The following is a 24,127-nucleotide window of genomic DNA, read 5'->3' on the forward strand; positions in this document are numbered from 1 at the left end:
AAAAATATGCACTGGTAGATGCAAAATAATTAATTAATGCAGCTCATGTAATTAATTAATTATGTCAAGTCAAATAATTAATTAAAGCGTAATGTAAGATGTCGAATGAATAATTATTAAGATAGAGGCCAAATGAATAAATAACACATGATATGAGTACCAAATAACTAACAAGGTCATAATGCTAATTTATTAATGCAAAATGCACGAGGCTAATTACTTAATAGCACAATGCTAATTAATTAATGCAGGTTGCAAATAATTCAAATGAACAATAAACATGGTAGGCCAAATGGATGATTAACACAGATGTCAAATGAGTACCAAATAATTGAACACGGTGAATCATGAACCATAAATTTAAAAAATATGATAAATTTCACGCCGCAATAATTAAATTGACCTAAAAAATCTTAAGTTCCTGGCTTAAATCCAATAAAATTGAACCCGCCCTTCATTTGGAGAAAAGACTTCTTTGTCAATCCTCCAAAAGACGAGCATAATCTTTCCTTTGAAAAATCTTAACCTCCTCCTTGAAAAAATCTCCAACACGAGAGAAAATGTAGAGTGAAGACTACACGAGAGAAAGTGAAAAGTGGGAGGGTGGAAGCGTGGTAAATGGTTGAGAAAAATAAAGAGGAGAAAAAACTTTTTTATTCTTACTTTTATTTTTAATTTTTAATTTTTTTGTTCTCTTTTTAAAACTAAATTTGAAAATTTGAAAATAAATTCAAATTCAAATTCTTTTATGAAAGTAAAAAAGAAAAACATAAATAAATAAATGAAAATTTTAGAACAAAATCCAATATAACCTATATCTTTTGTTACAAAATCAACAAGGGATATAGAAAAACATAAGGAGAGATTGAAACATAAATATATTAGTGTATTAGCTAAGGTAGAAGGAGAACAATAATATTATTAAAGAGTGTTTATATATTGTACGTCTTTTAAATTCTATAATCATAATTATAAATAACTATAAATAATTACACATATTGAATATAAATACAATAGTTTAATATGAAACTAATGGGTAGACAACAAAAAGTAATTGAAAGCGAAACTTAGAAAGCAATTGTTACATCTAATTGGTCTTTTTCCAATGTCACTAATTAAAATAGTGCTGAGCTACTAAGCAAGAAAATGATTGGATAAAGAAGATTCTAATACACGCTTTAGTATAACAACTGTTTCAAATGACAAAACTATAAAAGAATATATACAAATAATCACACTAAAATGTCACAATCTATCAATTATAGATGATAATAATCGTTTATCAATGTTTATCACTCTAAATGACATCTTGCTATATTTGTAAATATTTTATTTCATTTTCTTATATTTTAAAACAACCATGTACTAAAAGTTACTTGGGAATGTGAAAGTGAAGATATCAAGACCGTCAAAACTTGAAAAAGTAACAGATACTCTGATAAACCAATATGGCAATCTAATGTTCATCTATTGGAAATAGTAAATGAAAGTTCGAAGTATTAGGAGAAAAATTTGATATGAAAGTAAGAGGTATAGAAGAGGCTAATGACATAGCTTTGGATAGACAGACCTAAAAAGAGAAACAAGATTTCTCCTTTTGTTTGAGCTATTTTGTCTTGCAAGATGTAGATGAGACCTTTTGTGGAGAATTGATCTATAAAACCTAATTGGCTTCAGCAGAAGAGAGAAGAGCAAGAAATGAATTATTGGCTTAGACCAAATGGCGTTAAAAAATGAATGCAGAGAACAAACTAGTGAATAGCCATGAAAGAAAACATTAATAAAATATTCTTTGATAATATCCACAATTTCAATGTTCAAATATCAACAATAGAACATGAATCATAGATACATTTGCATGCTAACTTAGATATGCAATTCAACCATTTAACTATCCCAAATCAAATGTTGTAATAATCACTATAACAAAAAAAATTGAAATCAGAAATGATATATAGACAAGATCAGCAACTACAATTGCAACCAAGTACATTAGTAAGATAGGGATAGGAGGCAATTCCATGGCATAAAATGATTATTAACTAGGCACTGACATACCTTTTCGTTTTCCCTCGATAAACTTATTTTTTGTCATCTCCCCCCCTGCCTATTAATTGATGAGTTATGTTACGTTCCCCGCGATGTGTAACAATAGCCTGTGCATTTTACTATGGCATATTATATGTCAAACAAGAGTGATTATAAGCAGAGCCATTGGTTAATCCCACTGCAAATTCGCAGCGAGTCAATATGCTGACCAAACGTAATACTCTTTCCTAATCTCTAGAGAATAAGGAAGGAAGACCTCAAAAGAAAAAACTGTCCCGTCACCATTCGCCAAATAGCAGGACCCAACTGGGTGGAACGGCATAATCATGTACAAGCGAGATCCCGGTATGTTGAAACTGAATTTTGCCAAAACTATTTCAAAATAGAGGAACCAACTCTGGAACCTGCCAACGAGCTAGAACCTCCGACGAGGGCTTCTGAGTTGCTCGACTGTGATTCAGAGGACGGTCTCATCCAAATCTTCACATGTCCTTCTCGGCATGCTGTGAGGATAGACTCTTGGGTGAATAGTAAGCCAGACAAGGGTTCGGTATGGACACGGTGAGCTACTACTGGAGAAAGTTTAGGAACGTCCCTCATGCATGGAGCAGGTTGAAGAGTGCCTAATGGGGTAATGCTATCCCAATGAGCTGACTGGCTTCCGGTGCTAAATGTCGGGGATCCACCAGGAGGGCACCGCCGAAGGGGAACCACAATTTCATCCATTGACAAATCCCACAAGAGCAATTGGGTGTCCTGTGAAAATGCACATAGCTTCCTAATTATATTTGAGGAGAGCCTATGTCTTGGAAGTACAGTAACAAGAAACTATGATCCCAACAGAACAATGATCATTGCTAAACATGAAAATTTTAGAAGAGAAGTGATTTTAAGACATGTCAAATCCAAAATCACTTTCAAGTTCAAATGTACCCCAAATGACATAAAACAGTGGACACAAAATCAGTACTTTTAAGAATGATTTCGTCAAAACATAGAAACTATAATGATTTTTTATCAAGTCATGGAGACTAAATCTAACTTTTAAGAATGCAAGGGACCAACAAATTTAACCTTAATCTCATTGCTTTCTTCACTAGCATGCTACCAAAATATTTCACTTCAGGTACTTGATTGGTAAGCTCCCTGCTAACCGTTGATCAAGATTCTTGTTGTGAAAAATGGATTTTATACTGAAGAATTGTCTTAAAAGAGAAATCGCACAAAAATTCCACTGAAAAAATTTACTTTCCAAATAAAGCATCAATATCCACTTGACTAAACTAAGACAGCAAAATCACAATGACAATACGAAGTTCAATATTACTTCACCTTTTGTTGTTTTTTTTTTCTTTTTTAACAAGTATGATAAGAAGCAAGGGGCATACTGAAGTCTGAAGGTATAGTAATTACCTGACCAACTGAACCAAACCGGTAAACAACATTTTCCTCTATGTCGTCTGAAGTTGGTGACGACCAATATGAATCAAAAGCCACACCACTGACCTGAAGTAAGAAGTCCACAAAATGCCAAGGGTTGAGACTAAAACCCAATAAGCATATTAGCAAAGAATGGGGTTCTAGAGTGAGAATGTTATGATACATTATGAGGTAACAAGCTCTCTTGTTTGATTGCTAGTGATGCACAAAAAGTTTGATGATTTTATAAAACAGGAAAATACAATTACTCATGTACATTCGAGGTAAACGTCAAGACAAGACAATAAAGTAAAATACATAGGTAAACATAAAAATATAACCTTTTTAATAAGAGAAACATAATAATATATGTTTAAATTTAAGGAACATTGCAATATATATATATATATATATATTAGTAAAACGACTCAAACCTTGATGACTAGGCATAAATTTGTTTTTATAAGGAAAGTTACAGTATAGTGCTACTTTTCTTCAAGGAGATCATGACCAAGAAGAGGTTAATATTATCAAAGACAAAAACTTGTTTATTCACCATAACAGAAATAGATCAATGCAAGCGCCTATTCCATAGTCCTCCATTAGTCATAGGAGGTTTGCTGGTTGCAAAAGGGAAGTACTATACTTGTTTTATAAAGTGTATTTGCGGATATTCAATTTCTTGAAGAACGTTTTACCCATGAATTATGACCCTCGCCCCATGCCACCACCTTCCTATCTTCCATGCTCCATACTGTGACAAGATCATCTTCACCACCAGTTAAGATATATTTTCCATCCCCACTGAGAAAAAAATTAAAGGGTTATTCACAACCTTTATGATCTTTAGTACATGGATAACTTCAACAAAAATGACCAAAAATATAACAAATACAACAAGAATGTTCCCAAAAGTACCATGCATCCACGTACCTCCATGTACAACAAAGAAGAGCCCCATAATAACTTTTGCCACCACATATCAACTGATCTTTTGAATAATCAAATACCCGTAAATATCCTACAGTTAGCATTAAAAATTAGGATCAGGATTTTGAAAATTCTTAATCACATCATGAATGGCAGTATGAAGAGGATACCATCTCTACCAACGGTTGCCAAATATACTCCATCAGTCGAGAAAGCAACATTGTTGATTGATCCTTGGCAAATATGCCACCTAGCAATTGGATTGCTCTGCCAAGAAGTAAATGAATAAACACAAAAAAGAGGCACTAAGATGCATCCAATCAGAGGAGCTGTTGAAGCAGTTGTACTAATAATTCCAAAGAAAAATAAACAAATAAGTAGCAAGAGACATAATGCCAATAAAATAACCAAGATTTGTATTGCAGGGTGGGTTAAATTCATCTTGAAAAATGAGAATAAGTTAAAAAGAAGACAGGTAAAGAAATTGGTTGAAATTCATGAAGTTCGTACCTACCATAAAAAATTTAAAATGTTCAGCACTTCACTTATACATAGAAACATTAGAAAAATCTGATGAAGTGTGTTTTTTTAAAACGAAAACTATAGTTGAGACCATAGACCATAGTAAATGAATTGTAGACAGCAAAACTCTTCAGGAAAAGTAACTCTCAAATGAAATGGAATTCTTGAAATTGAAATTACTACTGTTTAGTCTAGATTACCACAATTGCAATAAAAAGAAAACAAAGAACAAAGCAACTAAGCGGCTCCAACTTAGATTTAAACAAAAAACTTTTCTCAGTACTTTCCTTAGACAATGAAAAAGTCATGAATCCCCATCCGACAATTAAAATTTTAATGTTTTCTGAACGACAGCATTCATACAGCCATTACAATTTATCTGGCTATTTTATAATGTAGTTTCTAAAGTGTTTTTCAGGTTAAACTTTGCCATAATTTTCTATAAGACATCACTACTGAGCACATAGCTCAAATTAAATTTTATTGTGCGACTGTAGGGTAGAACATTAGTCATTCCATTCAAATGATAAAGCATATTACCCGAGAAAAACCCAACAAAGATACAGAAATGGAATTGTTTAACCTAGCTACAATCAAACAACAGTGACTCTTATCAATGCAAATATAGTGGGATAAACATCATTTTATTATCTAAAACCCGAGGGGGAATAAATATATTTTTCAGATTTCTACAAGTTAATTTTGATACCCTGATACAAATTCAATTCCACTAATTTCCTAGCAAGCCAGGAGTTCTTTTAAAAAAGTTCATTGCAGCATTGTGTATCATTGGAAATGCATGAATATTAATGCCAAAATTATTTGGTTTGACTACCTTACTGGACCGTGCATGTGCCACTGAAAATTGAGTTTGATCCTTTATGACAGGGAAAGAAGTGTCCACGCTAGCATCCTTACTCTGAAACATAAGCAATTTAGCAATTCATCCTGTGGAATAGATAAGTCAACAAGAGCAGAAAGACAGCCACATTTATCAAAACAAGCTTGCCTTTTCATAGACATACAAATTTCCGTCAGCATGAGCAACAACAAAAGCACCATCACTTTTTGGAATCCATGCGACGCTGGTACATCGACTGTCAAAAGCATCAAATCAATATCAATAATCACACACATTACCGAAAATCATCAAGATAGAGAAGAGGTAAAAATTTAAGTGGATCAATATCTGGCCAACTTTTTTTTCAACTTATGATACAGTTAACATGTTTATTCTTTTATGTTTCTCAATGAAAGCTCAATTTTGCATCAGCAGAAACAGAGTCAGGCAGAGAAACTGCAAGCCATTATCGTGATAAAATGCCACATCCCTGTACTGGTAATGCTCATGGATGAAGCTTATGGAAGATAGGGAATGTTCAACTACAATATCTTGAACAATATTGTGTACCAATTTCCTAAACCGGTTACTATCATCTGACTGAGATGCCAGCATGAAAGTTTTCTAATTAAGCTTATTGACCAATAGAACCTCAGTTTTATTTCAATACAAAATATACAAAGAATGATATCACCTGCTCTTTCTTGGAATAATAGGAAGAATCTGGCTAAACGCACTAGACAATCAATATGAAAAATTTCACACAGCTAATTTAGAAATTGCACGACAAGTAGCTCACATAAAAGAAGTGTAACCAACAATCAAGGTAGAATGCGCAAAGATGTTCAAAAATGCTCACTTCACACACCGTGGATCCTTGCCTGTTATTGACGCTGCCCTCATTCTTATAATGTATAGCTAGTATTCTATAACTTGTAAAGAAGATAAACGATTAAGAGGAAATAAAAATGTATAGCTAGAATTCTTGCCTGTTATTGACACTGCCCTCTTTGTTATAATGTTGAGCTCCAACAAGCTTCTTCCCAACATCTTGTAACTGCTGTCTTAAAGATACCGAGTATACTAGCATAAAGAATAAGCACTTCAAAAACAGAATCCTCCAGAACCAAAAACAACAAATCAAGCATAGAAAAAGTGTGTTTACCATCTCCAGAATTCAATCCAATTAGTAGGTCATGACCATCCTTAGCTTCAGGATCAAAGGCATGGCAGATAGGATTTGAATTGCTAAAGTGCAAGGACTTTATAGGATCCTAAAAAACCACCAAGAAAACTCATAAACCGAACACACATACAAATCAATCAGAATAGAAGGAATTCCATGCTGTACCACGTTGGTTACCTTATCAGGTGAATTAAGGTCGCCAATGAAGATGGTATCTCCAACATTGAAAATCAAATAGGTTCCTTTACCATCATAGTTGGGGTTAAGAATGGAATGACTGCCGTTTGAGCCTACAAGTGAGCCACTTCTACTAGTTCCATTAACAGCTTTACCAGTACCATTACCACCTGCAAACCCAATCGCTCGAACCCCATTTCCACCTCCAACCCCAAGGAACTTCGCAGCCGCATATCTCACTCCACTACTCGCACTCGCACTAGAACTCGAACTCGGAGCTGGACCAGCCTGCGCCGGCTTGTCCTTGAGCTGCGCCAGAGTCACCTAAAATCCAAACCAAACAAAATCAAAGAACAATCGAAAACGCAGAAATTCAAGGAACATTACAATAGACTCGACAATTTAAAAATCGAATTGCGAGGTGAATCGAAAAGAGGGGGAAGTACCTGAGAGACTGATTTGCCATGAGAAAAAGGAAGAAAACCGGGAGGATGAGTCTTCTCATAATGAAGCTTGTACCGTCCTTCAGGGGTTTTAAAATAGGTTTTGAGACCTTGCGATTGTGAATTCGCATTCGTTGTAGAAGTCGACGACGACGAAGACGCCGTCGTCGCTCCCGTGTTCGACATCAATCCAACACTATTGCTGTTGAAGCTACTGTTATAGCCGTTATTCATCATCTTCATCGCCGAAATTTCATCAAAAACAAAACCCAATCATCAAAAAGAACGAAAAGGAAAATCACAGACGAAGAGAACACAATATCCCACAACCGTTGATTATCAGTTGTGAGGCAAAAATTGAAGGTATACGGCGGAGTTAACGGCGGCGATAAGGGTCCAACGGCGGCGGGATTGAGAAAAGGAGGGGTTTGGGCGGTTCTCGATCTACGGAGGAGGAGGAAGAAGAGAGTGGAACGTAATGGAAATGGTTTTAGTTATTTTGGGTAATGGGGAGACGGTGGACTTTTTGGGGTATAAGAAAAAAAAAGTCATTAGAATGGACGGTTGCGATTGAGTTGATTGAGCGTCAGAACTGCCATTGAGATGGAGGAGATTTTTGGCCGTTGATTCCGGGAGAAGTTTGCTTGCCGTTTGATTGATGGACTTCTTATTAGTTGTTTGACTCATTTTGCGAGGATCCAGCTTTCACCCGCTTTATAGCCTTCTTCTCGATTTTTGGATTTTCACTAACAACGATATTTTTCTTTTTATTCCTAATATTTCCACAAACCGCCCTTTATTTTTTTACTTTTTATTTCATCAAAATTAATTGTTAAAATTATTTATTTACCCTTTGTTTATTTTCTTTATATGAAAAAATAAACAAAGGGAATTTAACTTAACATGTAAAATAAATATTTTTCTAATTAAATAACAATTTTAAAGATATTTCAAAATTAAAATTAAAATATTTTTTTGTTTATCTTGATTTGTGAATTAAAAAAATCAAAGTTAAATTTATTATTATTATTATTATAAAATATATTATAACACTCACATGTCATAAGTTTGATATCATTACTTTGAAGCATTGAAAATTAAGGATTAAAATGTTTGATATCCATAATATCAAATTTTTAAATTTAGAAATGTACCAACACTAGCATTAACACGAGGTTTGATTGCAATAAATAAACAAATTAAACATGTTTGATGAAATTATTTTTAAATATAACAAAATAAACCAAAATATTATAGTCGATATATTACGATAAGCGACAATAGACCAATATATACGTACTATTGTTTGTGTCTATTTTTTTTTCTTTTTTTTTTTTGCAATTTTTTTTAATATTAATAAAAAATGAAATCATATTATTGGAAAAAAATAATAATATTTTTAAGTATGTTGATATTTTTCATCTTTACATTATGTTGTCTAAAAGCAAGAAGTTGTCTTGCTAGGGTTGTCGCTAGAACGTTGTGAGAGGAGCTTTATTAAGTTTTTGATAGTAGAACATATCGATCTCTTGAGTTTCCAACTATCACAAAGCAAGAAAGATATTATGTTAGTTGTCGGTTTTACACATTGTTCTTGAGAAGTTTTCCTTGTTCTTGAAGAAACCCAAGACGTTATTTATTGAGAAGAGATTATCATCCTTGATGGATCCTAAGGTAATATAGGTTGAGAAATTGTACTCAAGTTTATGAGGAAAGGTGAAGGTGTGTTCGTAAAAAGGGAGGAAAGATAATCTCGTGGTCACACACTTATGGAGAGTCTAAGTGTTTAAATCCTAAACCCTAATATTCGCATACTTAGAAAAACTTAAGTTTTAGAGCAAGAAAGAGTCGTCTCACATCTAGGAAGAGCCTAAAGTGATCAAATAAGTTAGGCTCAAGTATGTTACTTTAATTGTCATTAATTTAAAAGAAAAGTACAACATTGTAAACGTTTGATTTTTTCATATCGGTGAATTTGTCTTTCTTAGACACACTAGTCCCAAACTTTGTGACTGAACTAGGTTACCAAACGCAAAGTGTTTCGCTTGATTTGTTGTTTGCTCTTTACTTGTTGTCTATGTGTAATTACTATGACTATTTCCTTAATATCTCTATTGTGTACAATGAATCACACCTTAATAATTTTAATTTTAATTTTAAAATTAATTGATAAAAAAAAAAAAAACAACTCTTACATCTCATAAACATCGCAAGTTTCATTGTTTTTCTTTTGTTGATCTATTATGCGATCCTCACCGCATCACATTACATGTGATAAAAGCATATAGATTAATACAAGACAATGCTAAAATCACAAGAAATTGAGAAAATGATACAAAATAACCTTGTTTGGTTTTCACGGTTTCGAAATAACACACTTTTTCTAAAAAGTCATGGATGGTTCTTTTTCGACTGACTTCGAGACCGAATTTTTTGTTTACATGTTTTAAATTCAAAATAAAGCATGTTGGGCAATTACTAAAACACATTTGAGTTAAAAAAACCCTTCTTCTTCATGTTTACAAAAGCTCCTCATTTCCACGAAGTTTTCACTTTTTTTTTTTAATCTCAAATTCAATGAAGTTCATTGTTTTTCATATGCTATAAATGATTTAGTGCATCCTCAAGCTTCAATTTGTAGAGGTATTTCATATATTCACGCATATAACCCTATAATTAATTTATTTAGTTGTTTTGAAAACAAGTCTTGATTTTAGATTAATGTGAATATAGTTTAACTAGGTTAAAGTCATTCCATCCACAATACTAAGAAGTTTAAATCAAAAAACAATATCTTTACAATAATTAATTAATTTATCCAAGATTAAAATTGAACATATACAAACTAAAAAAGGGGAAAATATGACTTTAGTATATTAGTTGAAGTAATGGATTAAGTTTGTTCTTCACAATGTCTCAATCTTTCTCATCATGTGTTGTTGGTGTTTTAGTCATTGGGCTTTAGTTCTCAAGCCCATTTTGTTAGTATTCAAAGCCCATATGGAGTTATGATATACAACACTTTGAAGACCTATCTTGATGGTATTGAGAAAACAAAATTTCGTCGTTTGTTATGAGAATCATTTCAAAATTCGAAGTTATTTCAAATCCTAACTTCGAATGTTTGTAAACAGATGGAAAGTTAATTGAGTTTGAATCAATTTTGCTTTTAAATTGTAAGAAAATTGCAAACAGTCCTCGAATTTTTAGAAGTTTATAATAAACTTTTTTTATGTAACAAATCAACTTTCCATTTTGGTATCTATCCTAATAGGTTTTTCTTTTCTTTTGCATTCAACAACTTTCATAACTAAGTAAAAGTTCAAACATTTATTAAAAAAATTATTTTATACATTATAAATTTGTTCTTCTAAAGAAATTAAATGTTGAACGTGGGTATGAACTATTAGTTGTCAAATCAAAATTTAGAGTCCGTTTAATAATATTTCATTTAATTTTGTACAAAACATGTTATTGTTTAACATATAGAAAATGCACGTCTAGTCTCGTAATGAAAGCCCTTCATATGTCATGTCCTTTCATGTGGGTTTGAACTCTTAGATGTCGCAAAAATTTCAATTTTTTTTTTTTTTTGTTGATTCTATTATCAATTTTTCATCGATGTTTGTTTCTATACTCATTTGCTATATAAATTTTGTGTTGGATAGGGTCTATTAGAGGGATACAAGACCGAAAGCGAAAGGAATCGATTAATTACCTTTTAGATCATTAGAATATTATTAAAGATTAATACTTAATTTGAAAGTTTGAAACAAATTTATAATTTGACCTAATTTTTTAAGACATCACTCATCTGCCAATTACGGTTCATTCTTATTAAATGTTGGACATACAATACTAATCAACTTTTTTAAATTAGTACAACAATTGTGAAGATGTGGGATCAAACCTTTCAACCTTTAGAATAAAAGGTCATGCCAATTAAAGCTAAGTTAAGTTTCCTTTTGACTGTGATCAATAATTAACTTAAGAAGCAACCATCTCAACTCCACTTGAAAATCACTATTAACATCATGGAGAAGAAATGTCATTACAACTATTATGTTGACGTTAAAATTGAGACAAGAAAATATATCTAACTTTCATATGAACTTATTAGTGAATTTTGTGGGAGAAGAATATGACAAGGAAGAAAACTTACACATATCGATCGGTATGGTGTTTGTCATAACAGACACTCAATGCCTAAGTCGGAAAATGAAAGAATGTGAAAGCTAGGAAATTTGTGAGTATATGATGATTCAAGTCACCTCATATTGAGGTATAATAATGTAGTTATATAGGTGGTTGAAACGTCGTAATAAGTTGTTTCGATTGAGTTTCAAAGTCGCTTTAGGATAATCCTATAACTTGCTAGGTCGAGAGGTGTGTTCTATTTCACTTTTGACCTTGGCCGAGGTCGAACATCTTCACCTAGAGTGTGGTGCTTTAAGTTGAGGCATGTATACGCTATATCTTGATCAAGGATGAGTGTATTGAAATTTAGGTTTGAAAACGAGCTAACACTATTTTTTAGATTCCTCCAATTAAACCCTTCTACTTTAAAATCATATCAAACCACACATTAAAATTGGTAAAGCTTCCGAATGAGAAACAAAATTAATAATTGAGAGAGACTATATTAACTAAACACACGTTAAAACTAAACTATTTGGAAGAACCTATTTAGATGCAAGGTCATGCATGAACTGAAAATTTTAATTTAATATTCAAACAGCCATATATTATGATCTGCACTTGTGTATCCATGAAGAAGGTAAGGTTTTTGCATGGCCCAACATCAAATAAAGCTCGATTATATTATATATATTGTAGAAGCTAAACATGGTGGTTGAAGAAGAAACCCATATATGATATATATATATATATATGCATATAGTAAAACTTACAAAAAAGGAATGTCTGGTCGTTTGTCCCTTTGTATTATTGCTTCAAACAAAATAGCTTCAAATGTGGTTATCCAACAAACTATTCATATGATCCTTTCCCATAATTAATAAATATTTATTTCATCTCTCTCTTCTCCAAAACTCCATGCAATATTAATACTTTATTTTTTATATATTAACTATTTCAAACTTACTTCAAACCCTAAAACGACTCATCAACTTACATATGAAATTAAAGTCTTTTTCGAAAAAAAATAAAAATCACCAACAACAAAAATTGAACTAACTCATGTGACAAAACATTCCAACTACTATTTCTTTGCATGAAAGGTCAAAATTTTGACCTTTTCCTTTCGTTTGGTAATGCTTAATTTATGTCTTCTTTTTCCAATTTTAATTATAGAGATTTTATAATTTATAGGGTCTTCAGTTCCGCTACGTTTTACTTTTATATAACGTGATATGAATCAAAATATTTATAAAATATATATATAAAAAATCTAACTTTCAATGTTCTTAATAGATACACCGATAAAATCTTATGATCATTGTCTATCATTATATTGATTCATTTTTAAGTTTGGGTTATATTTATAAATATTTTTGATAGTTTTTGTTATTTACCTCATTTTGATTTTCAATTATATTGTTACACTTAACATTGAAATTCGTAAGTACATTGAAGTTATAAAATTGCTTCTAAGGGTTTTGTAATTTTGGTTTCATACCTTTCATTTCTATATTTTTAACTATATTCTAAATGTTTAAACTTAGTGTCTTATATTTTCGAAAATTCTTAGAATTAGTCAGCATTGTTTAAGATTTTCACGATAAAAGTGAAAGAATAGAATTTTATTTAAAATAAAATTCATAAATAAATAGAAGCATGACAATATCTATTAATATAGAAGGTCTAATTTATAGATTATAAAATTTAGTGTATTTTGTATATATTTTACATATTATATTTGAAAGTGACCCTTATTTATCTTTTATTTGATTTATCTTCCATCTCATGATATTAGAACAAGTTGCATTATTAATATTAATATATATGGTCTAGATGATTCTAGTTTAAAACACTAATTTATGTAAGAAAATATCCAAATGGAAAATTGCAATGATTTTGACTCTTAACAACGATTTATTTGATTTCAACCACTATTTGAACTGCAATTTCCACCCATATTTGAAAACGATATATAAATCACACTCTCTTCATATTCCTATTTCTCTTTTAGATTTTTTTTAGTATTTTTAAGAAATGATTTTCACCTTCAAACAAAAAAAAATGATATTCATTTATATATCTTCACAATAATATAATATTGGGTTTTATTTTTGTTTCATATAAAAACTTTATAGTATTGATGATAATTGTTATATTTTGATCGTTCTCTTGTCTAGATCTACGTGATCATTAGAATGACTTAAAAGAAATTAATCCACTATACATATAATATTTCATAAAAATTTACTATATTATATTTAAATTAAATTAATGATAAATAATTGTCAAAATTAGAAAAAATGATAAAATATTCACACTTCGTGAATAAATTAAGTGTAATAAATTTTGTGAGTTTTTTTTTTTCTATAGAACGTAAATGGTTTGGGTTTATTTTTTATATTTTTACAAAAACTCCTAAATCAAAATATATCACTTCTAAATTGATTGTTAGTTATATAAGAAAATATCGTTGACTTTAATTCTTTCCATATTCATGTCTTTTTCGAGTTTTGATTTTTCTTGTTGTTACTTATTAATTTCATTCCATGTCTATTTAATACACATATTTTTAAGGAAAATGACGAAAAATAAAGCTTTTGACGAAATATTTACAAATGGAATGTAGGTAAATAATTTATCAATTGTTCTATTTTTTTTTAAAGAAACCCTTATTTCAAATTATTTTTCCTTAATTTTGAGAGATATATTTCATTTATTTTCTTCTAGAACTCCTAGTTAGCATATTTATCATCTCTATATTGGAGTGATCTCAAGTATGTACGTCAAATATAATGATAATATATACTAAAATTGTGCGTAGCTCAGACCATTATTTTTAGTGCATTTAATTTATAAATATAAAGAAAAATGTAAACGTACATCGTATCGTTCGGTATATATATACGACGATATATAGTACAAATCAAATTACCTTTTTCATATGCTTATCAAATATATCTCGGTTTATCATTAGAATTATTCAAATATATGTATATACAATACTGTTGTTCATATATCAAATACGACTTATTTTCTTCTTCCAAACTTGTTAATTCTTACTTCCATTTATGAAGGCAACAATTTTTTTAATTGCTCGAGAATCCTTCCTTACTTGTATAAGTTTTTAAAAGAACACCATTTTGGTTCGTTACTACAAAAATAATTAAATTAAAACTTCTCTTGCATGTTTTTTTGTATTATTATTATTATTATTATTTATTCTTCTGAAAAAAGGAACCACAGAGGAGGTTGAAAAGTAAATTGAATAACCAGACTTTTGTGTAAAATAATACCCCATTTAAAATTATTATTAATGTAAAAATAGAAAAATGCAGAGACATATTTACTTAGACTATATGTATAGAAGCCTTTATTTTTACTACAAATCACAACACATACTAAATCAACAAAATATGATTGCTAACATGCAAGAAAAAATAGAAGAGTTCAATTGAAGAGCAAGAAGTTGAAATGAAAAAAAAAATGTAAATATTATTGATTATCTTAGACACCACTCTAAAGTTGTTCTAACAACCCTACTAGTTCTTAGCTGGCGGCCCCTTTTCCCTCTTAGAATATATGCATATGTCCATATCAAAATTAAGTGTGTTTCTCTATGACCTTATTACTCCATTGACAAAAAACCAAACAGTGTTTCACCTTTTTTCCCACTATATATACACACATATTCATAATCCATTCACAAAATCTCTTAACCCTTACTACTTCATTTATAATTCTCCTTGAAGAAAGAAAAAGAAAATGGGTGTCTCTAATCACAAGTTGATCTTCTTCTTCTTCTGTTTCGTTCTGTATTCATGTGTGGTTCCTAAGTTGGTATTCGGTGGCACAACAACAAGGCATTACAACTTTGAAGTAAATAGATATATTATACATTATTATTCCTTCTTTTGATTTATTTTGTGTTGGATTGTGTTTAAATTGTTTTGATGTTAATTTTGTCAGATTAAAATGCAAAATGTGACACGTTTATGCCATACCAAGAGCATTGTGACAGTGAATGGCAAGTTTCCTGGACCTCGTATTGTTGCTAGGGAAGGTGACCGATTACTTATCAAAGTGGTTAACAATGTCCCCAACAACATTTCTATTCATTGGTATATATATATATATACATTATTTTATATTTTATGTTTTTATATATTGATGCTTATTTGACATTATTAATTAATTATGATCATCTGTCTTTTGTTTGTTTGAGTTTAGGCATGGGATTAGACAATTGAGATCAGGTTGGGCAGATGGACCAGCTTACATAACACAATGCCCAATCCAAAGTGGTCAAAGTTATGTGTACAATTACACCATAATTGGGCAAAGAGGAACTTTATTTTGGCATGCTCATATTTCTTGGCTAAGGTCTACACTTTATGGACCAATCATCATTCTTCCTAAACTTGGAGTTCCTTATCCATTTCCTAAACCCCACAAAGAGATGCCTATCATTTTTGGTAAAATATATGTTTATGATTCATAATAAATTCTCCTTTCTTAATTTCAAATATTAATTAAAACACATGCACTTTACTGATTAATTAAATTTATCACTAAAATTTTGAAAATTATTAGGTGAGTGGTGGAATGTAGACACTGAAGCTGTGATTAGTCAAGCTTTACAAACTGGTGGAGGTCCTAATGTTTCCGACGCTTATACTATGAACGGTCTTCCTGGACCTTTCTATAATTGCTCCACTAAAGGTATTACCACAACTTTTTGTTTGTTAATCATTCTGTTTTTCTTTTATTGTAAAATGATGTAAGAAAGAATTTTGAAAGTTTTTTCAGTTTTCAATCCACAAAAACAAACATACATTTGACAATTGTTTATTATTATTTCCATGCAGATACATTAAAGCTAAAAGTGAAGCCAGGAAAAACCTACCTACTTCGTTTAATAAATGCAGCATTAAACGATGAGCTATTCTTTAGTATAGCAAATCATAGTCTAACAATAGTTGATGTTGATGCAGTTTACATTAAACCATTTAAAACCAACACACTTATAATTGCACCAGGCCAAACCTCAAATGTTCTTCTTCAAACCAAATCTAATTTCCCAAATGCTAAATTTTATATGTTAGCAAGACCCTATGTAACAGGACAAGGAACATTTGACAATTCTACAGTAGCTGGAATCCTAGAATATGATGATCATCAACAAAAAAATCCAAAAAAAACCCTACCAATTTACAAACCAAATCTCCCATCACTAAATGACACTTCATTTGTCACTAATTTTACCAAAAAACTTAGGAGTTTAGCCAATTCTCAATTCCCAGCTAATGTTCCTCAAAAGATTGACAAGAAATTTTTCTTCACCGTTGGACTTGGGACAAACCCTTGTAGTAATAACAAAAAAAATCAAACATGTCAAGGACCAAATGGGACAATGTTTGCAGCTTCAATTAATAATGTTTCTTTTATAATGCCAAATGTTGCCCTTCTTCAGTCTCATTATAAAGGACAATCTAATGGGGTTTATAGTCCTTTTTTTCCAAATAGTCCTTTGATTCCTTTTAATTACACTGGCAATCCTCCTAATAATACTATGGTTGGGAATGGGACAAAGGTTGTGGTTTTGCCTTTTAATACAAGTGTGGAGTTGATAATGCAAGATACAAGTATTCTTGGAGCTGAAAGCCATCCTCTTCATTTGCATGGATTTAATTTCTTTGTGGTTGGACAAGGGTTTGGAAATTTTGATCCTAACAAAGATCCTCAAAATTTCAACCTTGTTGATCCTGTTGAAAGGAACACAGTAGGTGTACCTGCTGGTGGATGGGTCGCGATTCGGTTTCTCGCTGATAATCCAGGTCTGTATAATCTACCGAAAGCTTAATTTGATTTTTAAAAATAATACCTACGTCCTTTATGAGTTTCTTTTGTTTCGTTTTCTCTCCCTTGTTTTGCAAAATCAAAGTCTAAGTTTTAAAAATTTTACAAAAAGTAGGTCAAGTTTAATATTTTTTTAGAAATTGTGATTGTTTTCGACTAATTTCATTAGTCAAATCCTATAAAAAAATTGAACTAAATAAAATTGTTAGTCAGATTCTATAAAAAGGAAATATATTTTATAAACTTGGTTTAGATTTCAAACATAAATAAAGTAGATAGTAAAACAATGCTTTTAGTGAAGTTTGATTTAGAAAAATCAAATGATTACTTGCAACAAATTATCATATACCTATCAAATGCATGATGATGATTTTATGAAGTTAGTCTAAAATTAACAGAAAACATATGAAAAGATAATTGCAAGTAGCAATTTTAGGGATGTTAATGATTAAGTTGTATAGCAAAATTTAAAAAATTGTAAATATAACAAAATCTAACCTAATAGTGATAGACTCCTACCAATGATGTGGTCTATCATCGATAGAAAGGTTGGATATAAATTTTGCTATTATCTACCAATCATATTGCATCATGATGTATCTCTACTTATACTTGGAGTTTGATTGCCAGATTGCCCTACTTACGATCACGATTCTTCGTTAACTAATTTCTTAATATAAAGTTAAAATTAAATTTATATCATATCTAATTTTCTTTTTTATGTTTGTGAATATATAGGAGTATGGTTCATGCACTGTCACTTAGAGGTGCACACAAGTTGGGGTTTAAAAATGGCTTGGTTGGTATTGGATGGAAAGCTCCCTAATCAAAAACTATTGCCTCCACCAGCAGATCTTCCCAAATGTTGAAACCAGCCATACTTCAACATTTTATCCTAGTTTTTGTTTTTGTCCTGTTTGTTCTTTTGTTGGTTTCGAAGTTTGTAATCTCCTTTTTGTGTTTGTTTTTTTGTTTGGGAAATCATGTGTTTTTAAATTATTGTTTTGCCCTTATATGCATATGATCACAGGCTGAGATGTGTGTGGAACTAAGAAGAGAGTGGAATAGCAATTGCTTTTTTGCTGTGAATGTACTTAAAATGGCAATTATATTGCTTCTTTTGTTCATTAACAAAGGCCAAGTTTGAGTTGATTCAAGAGTTTGGATTCTTAATCTCTAACATATATGATATTTAGATATATTGACACTTCAATTAAACTGTCAATTATTGAAAACGTTGAAAAACCATGCCAATTTGAGACGATTTAGCATCAAAGTCGTATCAACTAACAGTACAACAATTTCATTCTTATCGTGAGAGAGATGAACTAGAAACACTTTTGTTGTGTATAGAGTTAATGACAATTGAAAAAAATGGAAAAGAAACATGCATATAGCACAGAAGAAGCACAACAACAAATGATGATCATCAGTAGCCCCTAGTTAAATAACAACTTAATTGGCGTACATCCATGAGAAGATGAGCTCTTTCATAAAGTTTTTGGAGAAGATCTCTTACAAAATCTTAATTAGAAAAATCTTTCACAACTCTAACGAATGTCTTAATTAAGTTTTCGTTCTTTTAACATTCTTTATATAATAGAATGAATTACATAGATCAGTAAAGAAAAGTTAACTGAGTTAAAGGTAGTTTGGTTTCACTTTAGTTAATTAGTTAATGTTGTACAAATCTTCAATTTGAAATCAATTTAATTTTCCTGAGATCACAATGTGTTTGTTAGCTTAAGTGGTAGAAAGGGAAGCCGTTGATTGTAGTGAAGCCCTTCAACTTAGGTTTATCCCTTTGTAGCATGATAGAGACGTTCTAATCTGTTTACGTCCTTTTGCATACAGTTTGAGTCTACAAATTTAAATGATACTTCAACTTTTTAGTCAGCGTTTATTTTTGCTATCGATACACACCTCCATATGTGTGTTTCTTTGTTACCTTCCAATATCTTTTGTCTAGATTGGGCATGTATCTGCTTACTAGACTAACAACATGTGCTACATCTGTTTTGTAGAAATTATCAAGTAGATTAAACTCTCCCTACTGCTTGAGAGTAAGGAATATATGTAGGTTTTTGTGTGAACATGTCTCTTTAAGAGACGAAGCAATTGATAGTCATGAATTTTGGTAAATGGAAGTTTGAACAAAAGACTCCACCGTGGGATCAATACTACATTTATGATGGATAATCCTCATCGTTTATTTTATTTACGGTTCTAATTATTTAATTTATTTTTCGTTTAGGTACTAAAAAAATCTACCCTTTATAACAAATTCAGCCATGTTAGCATTTTCCAAAGGGTAATTATAATCAAGGGTAGTTTTAGAAATAATAATTAAGTATATTAAGTATAAAGCAAACAATTTTTTAAAACATACTAAAATTTATTAGGGATGAATTTCTATCATTCATAAATCATTATAATCTACTAATGATAGACCAATATTTACAACATGGTCTATCACTTATATATTTTAACATATTTTGCTACATGCTATATACTTAATTATTTTGAATCTAATTCATGATTGAAGGTGTCTATGCTCCCACGTCCATTTCAAAATAGATCCAGGCTTGACTCAAAGTCAAGAAGTCCAAACCCATTTATTCATTGGGTTGGGTTTTTTTGAAAATTGGTTGGGCCATGAGCCAAGTTATTTTATGGACTATATTTTGATAAGTCTGTTGGGTTGACCCAATGAACTAATCGATGGTCTAACTTAAACATTTAAGAGATATAACAACGTTTTTATGATTTATTTTGAAAAATGGCAAAACCACTTTTACTACTTAACTAGATACTAATTTTAGTTTTGACTCAACTTTTATATATTATATAAATAGCATAAAATTGAGGAGGACTTATAAGCCTATATTAAATCCACCTTTGGTTGAAAAATATTTATAAATATGACAATTATGTTCAAAGTATTAGCAGGTATAACGCAAAGCAAAGTAATTTGTAGATGTTTAAAAATTTACACAAAGCAAAGTAATTTGCAGATGTATAAAAATTTAGATACATCTTTTGAAATATATCAATAATGAACTATATCACTTATAGAAGTCTATTACAAATAGTTTTTACTCTATGTGTATTATTTAATAATATTGTTATATACACTTAATAATTTGTCCTAAAAGAGTTATCGATTGCAATTATCTGGGTCATTTGGATAGCAGACATTACTTCGTGGGTATAAATATTAACTGGCATAATTAAAGTATGTGTTTGAACGTGCCAGATAATTGATCTCTAAAAGTTGAATGAATGTGTTTGATTAACTAATTTTGTATATAGAAACCAAAACTAAACAATTATTTAATGAAATTGGAGAGAAAAAGTAATATAGTCACGATTAAATTCAATTACTTAATCACTTAAAATTAAGAATCAAAGTATCGATGTTGACGTCGATATCAAATTTAAATTTTACGGATATATCGATAAATATCGATATCAACAAATATTTTCTAAGTTACAAATTTATAAATTTTATTTAGAATAGTGATTGAGTTGTTTTTATTTCAAAACTAATTTATGAATATAATTATTAGTATTTATATTCATATTAGACTAAAATATAGATGACTCACTATCTTTTACGAGCATCTATAAAAGAGGTTGGATAATCCATGAATATATTTAATATCGATGTTGAACCCATTAAATTTAAGAATATCCTTAAATATATAGATATTTTAATCCTTGCTTAAAAGATCATTAAATGAATATTTTTAAGAGGTATTTTTTTAAATTGAAAAATATTGAAACTACTTACAAAATATAGCCAAAATTTGTAAAACTCTCTTAAGTCTATTTGAAAATTTTGCTATATTATGTAAATAGTTAATTTTCTAACTTTTAATTAAATATGATTTAAATAAATTTATTTTATGTTATCATAACTATTTAATATAAGATTGAACATAAAATATGGCAAATGATTTTATCCTATTTAATTTTATGAATCTATTGGTTATGTATAAATATTTTTACAAACCACCTTATGTTTATGCCTAATCCTAAACTTAGACTTAGATGTAGGTTGAGTTGAGCTTTTCGAGGAAGGGTTAATCCAATCATGAGGGTGTGACAATGAATTTTGTGTTATCCTCTCCTTTTCATATAAAAGAATCATTATCACTGTCTAAAATTTTAAAAAAAGAAAATATTTAAAAACTCAAAAAAGAAAAAATAATAATAATAATAGCAAAGAAATTTTGATGAAGGTCCCACTAATATATTTTGTATAATACTCCAAAGTATTTAGGTAGATTATATTTTGGATACCATAGTTGTTTAGATGTTTTAGTCTACATAGGATGAAAGGGTTGGATCCAACCCAATTAATATATTTTGACTAAAATTATATGCCTCAACCAATTAAATTATATTTTAAAATTAATATGTAATTTTTGATAATCTACAATTAAAAGGTGGAATCGATCTCTAGAATATATACAAATTGGTTGCAAATCATAAAAATATATAAAATGGGAACATGTAAACTCTTGAACAACAATAATACACAAGGGAAAAAATAAAGATAAAAAGAAAAAGTAGTTTTCTGAAGTTCCTCCTCAACTAATCTATCTCTTGTTTTCTTCTCCTAATCTATGGATTTCTAATTTAGTTGGTGATGAGAAAACTTTCCTCTCTCTCTACTACCTTAGTCATTAGCACTATTGAAAGACGTTACAATAATAATCTTTATCATATAGATAAAATTAACAATTATTATCAATTGATTTTGATATGAAATTTCATGCTTATTCAATAAGGTATTCAAAGTCCATAAAACCTAAATATTAGATATTTGGTAAAAATGATCGACCAAAAAATAATCTACAAAGCAAGAAGACTTGAAATTAAAGCACTGAATGTGGCCAAAATTTGCATAGGAAACTAACATTACACAACTCATAGCGTAATACACTACAAGCCCTAATAGGAAAGATGTCATCAAACACGGGCATGTGATATGTGTGTGTGTGTGCGTGCATGTTTGGTGTGTTTGTGGAAGCTTTCTTCCCAACAAAATGTGTGACGAAACGACATGCGAATTATTATATTTAACGTAACTATATCGTGTAAGTGCAGTTGTATTTTCTCATGTTGCGCTATGTAGCATTAAACAATAGTATTGTGAGAGAGTATTATGTGAATAATGCATGTTTTCTTCGTTTTAATTATAAAAAGATTATTTGTGTTTGGACTACGTAAAAGAGATTCGTAACACAAGTTTGAAGACAACCAATTTGTAATCTCCATCGTAATAAAAATTTGCAATTGTAAATTTTCTAACACCAATTATATTAGAAGATTAAGCTCTCCACAACTCGATGATGATCATTCTGCAAGACTTAATTATCTACCACCATGATTTACATAGACTGTACATATGTATCTAAAATTTTCAACCTCTAAGTAGAGGTTTCAATTACAAAAATGAAGATCTCTACTCTATTTTAAGCTTGGTTACATAGTCACCTCAAGATCTAAATGAAAAGGCATTATGAGCCAACATTCCAAAGAGGGTTGGTCCCAATTCACAATCATTACAATTCATGAAAACATTTAAATCAAATTACCTCTGAATTTTTCTGATAACTTGTTGCTTAAGTTTGTGGCAAACTACACAAAATTCTTCTTCAAAAGAAAATTGTATATATTGATATTATATATATATGTGTATATATATATATATAAGTGAAAGTAAAGCAATGATTGTGATCTTTCAAATATCTGCTTTCACAAGCAATCTATCTGCTCTAACATCTAATCTCTTATTTTACTTCTCTCTCTAATCATTTTCTCTATTGTTTTCAAGAAAGGTAGAACAATATGATCTTAAGATCTTAATAATATATATAGCTGTTCAATAATTGATTCAAAATAAAGGATCTAATCCTTACTGTTAATTAAATACTATTTTAATTTGTTCTATACCGAGATGTAATAAGTTTGTCTAATTTTAGTTCTACTTCTAAATGTTGAATTTTATTCTTTATACTTTCCAACAACGTAAATATAGCAATTGGATTTAAAATATTATTATCTATAACAATATTATAAAAAAATTACTTATAAATGAAAATTTATGAGTAGTAGACTTATCTATCACTGATAAACTCCCGTGATAATATAAATGAAAAAGTGAATTCACTTTCGAAAGTCTGTATATCAAGAATAAAGAAGTTTAAATTATCAGTGATAAATCTTACGTATTATTAGTATATATAAGTTTGTATATCAAGAATAAAGAAGTCTATCACGAACACTTTGCTTTAAAATTTTGTTATACACTTTGGTTATTATTCAAAAAATCGCTATCCATGATTACATTTACCCTTGTACCTAAAAACTCCCTTAAATTTTGGTTTACACTACTTATTTATTGTTAAGTAATTATTCTAAATGGTAAAATTGTTTTAAATATTTACAAATATAAAAAAATGTCACAATTTATTAATGATAAACAATCACTGATAAATGTGGTACATTTTGCTACGTTTGTAAATATTTCGATTAGCTTTTCATTGTTGTTGA

At 30.0% G+C, this 24,127-nt stretch overlaps 2 protein-coding genes across 2 annotated transcripts; one reads left to right on the forward strand and one right to left on the reverse strand.

The window, feature by feature from the left end:
- Positions 1-1,923: 1,923 nt before the first annotated feature.
- Positions 1,924-8,090, reverse strand: LOC101213137 (dystrophia myotonica WD repeat-containing protein). The gene is made up of 11 exons (XM_004148721.3): positions 7,571-8,090; positions 7,125-7,448; positions 6,927-7,035; positions 6,751-6,844; positions 5,930-6,017; positions 5,756-5,839; positions 4,569-4,665; positions 4,402-4,489; positions 4,167-4,272; positions 3,463-3,555; positions 1,924-2,805 (listed from the first exon to the last, which is right to left on the reverse strand). The coding sequence occupies exons 1-11, from the start codon at positions 7,808-7,810 to the stop codon at positions 2,422-2,424; spliced, it is 1,707 nt and encodes a 568-aa protein (XP_004148769.1). The 5' UTR covers positions 7,811-8,090; the 3' UTR covers positions 1,924-2,421.
- A 7,314-nt stretch (positions 8,091-15,404) lies between these two features.
- On the forward strand, positions 15,405-18,720 carry LOC101217456 (laccase-17). Its single transcript, XM_004148738.3, has 6 exons — positions 15,405-15,583; positions 15,674-15,825; positions 15,935-16,179; positions 16,298-16,426; positions 16,573-17,541; positions 18,302-18,720. The coding sequence occupies exons 1-6, from the start codon at positions 15,470-15,472 to the stop codon at positions 18,430-18,432; spliced, it is 1,740 nt and encodes a 579-aa protein (XP_004148786.1). The 5' UTR covers positions 15,405-15,469; the 3' UTR covers positions 18,433-18,720.
- Positions 18,721-24,127: the final 5,407 nt, after the last annotated feature.

This window comes from Cucumis sativus, chromosome 1 (genome assembly GCF_000004075.3).
Source record: "Cucumis sativus cultivar 9930 chromosome 1, Cucumber_9930_V3, whole genome shotgun sequence".
Classification (NCBI taxonomy): Eukaryota; Viridiplantae; Streptophyta; class Magnoliopsida; order Cucurbitales; family Cucurbitaceae; genus Cucumis; species Cucumis sativus.

What these genes read in the sequence shown, in the direction of transcription:
- LOC101213137 (XM_004148721.3), bottom strand. Translation starts at nt 7,810, where the DNA reads ATGAAGATGATGAATAACGGCTATAACAGTAGCTTCAACAGCAATAGT. An exon ending in TGGATTGAATTCTGGAGATG is followed by an intron (nt 6,845 to 6,926) that starts GTAAACACACTT and finishes TCTTTATGCTAG; the next exon opens with TATACTCGGTATCTTTAAGA. An exon ending in ATTTGTATGTCTATGAAAAG is followed by an intron (nt 5,840 to 5,929) that starts GCAAGCTTGTTT and finishes CTTATGTTTCAG; the next exon opens with AGTAAGGATGCTAGCGTGGA.
- LOC101217456 (XM_004148738.3), top strand. Translation starts at nt 15,470, where the DNA reads ATGGGTGTCTCTAATCACAAGTTGATCTTCTTCTTCTTCTGTTTCGTT. An exon ending in AACAACATTTCTATTCATTG is followed by an intron (nt 15,826 to 15,934) that starts GTATATATATAT and finishes GTTTGAGTTTAG; the next exon opens with GCATGGGATTAGACAATTGA. An exon ending in AGAGATGCCTATCATTTTTG is followed by an intron (nt 16,180 to 16,297) that starts GTAAAATATATG and finishes GAAAATTATTAG; the next exon opens with GTGAGTGGTGGAATGTAGAC.